At 58.1% G+C, this 2,284-nt stretch overlaps 1 protein-coding gene across 1 annotated transcript in view; it reads right to left on the minus strand.

The window, feature by feature from the left end:
* Positions 1-1,403, minus strand: part of MRPL45 (mitochondrial ribosomal protein L45) — a 9,202-nt gene extending 7,799 nt beyond the window's left edge. Inside the window, exon 1 of the mRNA XM_009885100.1 lies at positions 1,374-1,403. Within this exon, the coding sequence (XP_009883402.1) occupies positions 1,374-1,403 (30 nt within the window). The remainder of the gene's footprint in view (positions 1-1,373) is intronic.
* Between the last annotated feature and the right edge of the window lie 881 nt (positions 1,404-2,284).

Consider the following 2,284-nt stretch of genomic DNA (forward strand, 5'->3'; position numbering starts at 1 on the left):
CCATCCCTGGAGGTGGTCAAGGCCAGGTTGGACGGGGCTTGGGGCAACCCGGGCTGGTGGGAGGTGTCCCTGCCCAGGGCTGGGGGTGCCACTGGATGGTCTTCAAGGTCCCTTCCAACCTAAACCATTCTGTGATTCTTTTAACCCGGTGTGTGAGAAGCTGATACAGACACAGAGGCGAGATGTTTATTCCCTTTGTGCGCAGAGATGGGTGCCACCTTTGTGATTAGGTGATACGTTCACCCACAAAGCTCTATCGCCTTCTGGCACGCCGGGTTACAAGAACCCAGATTTGGGACAACAACGGGACTTTCCCCCCTGCGCCCCACTGGCACATCGCAGGCGTGCGCTCGCTTGCAACACCACCACGAATAAAACTCTCCCCAGCTCCGGGTCCCGGCACTGACACGTCCCCAATGACACCGTCCGTGTGTCCCGGGGGGGCTTCACACCCCACCGGGGGTGTTAGGAGGGGACGGTGGCAGGAGCGAGGGGAGGGCGGCAGCTGCCCAAACCCCCCCTGTGCGGCTCCGGCTGTTTTCTTGTCTCCCTTCCTCTCCCCCCCCGGGCTCCGCAGCACAATGCGGCCCCGCAGAAGCCCCAGATGAACCCAAGCTCATCAGCCGTTTGGTTTTTATAACGACGTGTTAAGAGCTGTCTGTACTTTCTCCGTGCCCCAGTTCGTGCCGCCGGCTCCTCCAGGTCTCAGCAAATCCCCGCTCCCTCTCTTGCTCAGCGCTAACTTATATTTTAAACAGCGAGGAATCACTTTTAGCAAAAATCAATCTCTTTGGGGTGGGGGACGGGGATGGGGGGGGAAGGAGCAATTTCAGTTTGCAGTGGTGGAAGGCAATTAATGATTCCCCGCCTCTGCCAGCTGCGCTTCTTTCTTGAAACGAGGGGGGGTTGTGGCACCCCCAAAAACACAGCACGCATCCTTCGGGGGGCTGAGACTTGACCAGGTCCCCGTTTCCCACCGTACGGAGCTCAGCCGCTGGATCTCAGATGACTGGGGCAGATCCCGGGGCCGGGCTGCGGCTCTCACCCCGCAAGCCGAGTGCGGGGAAAGCCACCGCGGCCGCCGGCGCAGGCTCCCCTCTTCCAGAGGAATTCAGTTTTTCACCCTTCTTTTTCCCATATAAAGTCTTTATTAAGAATTTTTAAACTTCCTGCTGGTGTTTGTCACAAACCCAAACAGCCATCCAACATCACCCACTTGGGACATTTATTACCCCGTAAATACTGCGCGCTGTATTGTGTACATAGCTTTTTAAGACGGATTCCTGACATAGCATCTTCCACCAGCCCCAGCGAGGCTGAGCAGCGCTGCCGACCCCGGGCCGAGCCGGGAAAGCCCCGCAGGGCCGCGGTACCCCGGGGATGGGCACCAGCGGCTCGGCCATGGGAAACGGCAGAGAAGCTCCTTTCTGCTCAAGAGTTGGGTTGGGTTTTGTTTTTTTTTAACTTTTGAGGACGTGAGCCTGGCCACCGAGGGCTGCAGCCCGGGGGTTTGCCCGGCAGCACTGCAACACCCAAGTTTCACCTTGCTGCTGCGGTTCAAGCACGGGGTGGAGGAGAAGGATGATGATGATGATGAGGAGGAGGAGGACAGTGGCTGTTAGCTCAGGGTGGGGAGAAAAGCAACTCCCAGTAGCTGTCCGGACAGGTAAAGCGAGCCTGGAGGACAGGACACCTTCTCTCCGCTCCAACACGCACACATTGCTGTAACATCTGAGAGGTTTAAGCTGTTTTCACCATTTTTTTAACGCTGGAGGTTGGCGATAGGGTTATACCCCCAGAGGTCCGTGAGTCTTATCTGGACCGGGGGAGCACAGAGGTGACCGAACCCAGGGAGAAAGGGACCTGCGTCCTCCAGATACAAGGGCCGGACGGTGCCGAGTGGGCGCTCGGAGGATCGGACGAGGTGATGAGCAGAGAAGGAAAAAAAAAAAACCAAAACCAACCTGCACGGCGTGCGCAGGGCGCTGCTGGCGTGGGACCAGTAAAAAAAAAAAAAACCCAAACCAGTAACAAGTAAAATAAAGAAAAAATATAAAGAACTAACAGAAAAACCCAGGACACAACATTTTGGAGGTCATCTGTCCCAGCGTGGGTCTGGACCGCGGTGGCCGAACGCCGCGAAGTCCCACGCCGAGGTCAGCGCTGTGGCAGGACACGTTCCTGGAGGACGTGGGACCGAACAGGTTCCCAACAGCCCCCGCGCCCTGCCTGCGCCCCCGCGGGTGCCACGAGGGGACCGGGACACCCCCACACCCCCCCTCCC

The sequence above is a fragment of the Charadrius vociferus genome, unplaced genomic scaffold (genome assembly GCF_000708025.1).
Source record: "Charadrius vociferus isolate BGI_N301 unplaced genomic scaffold, ASM70802v2 scaffold960, whole genome shotgun sequence".
NCBI lineage: Eukaryota > Metazoa > Chordata > Aves > Charadriiformes > Charadriidae > Charadrius > Charadrius vociferus.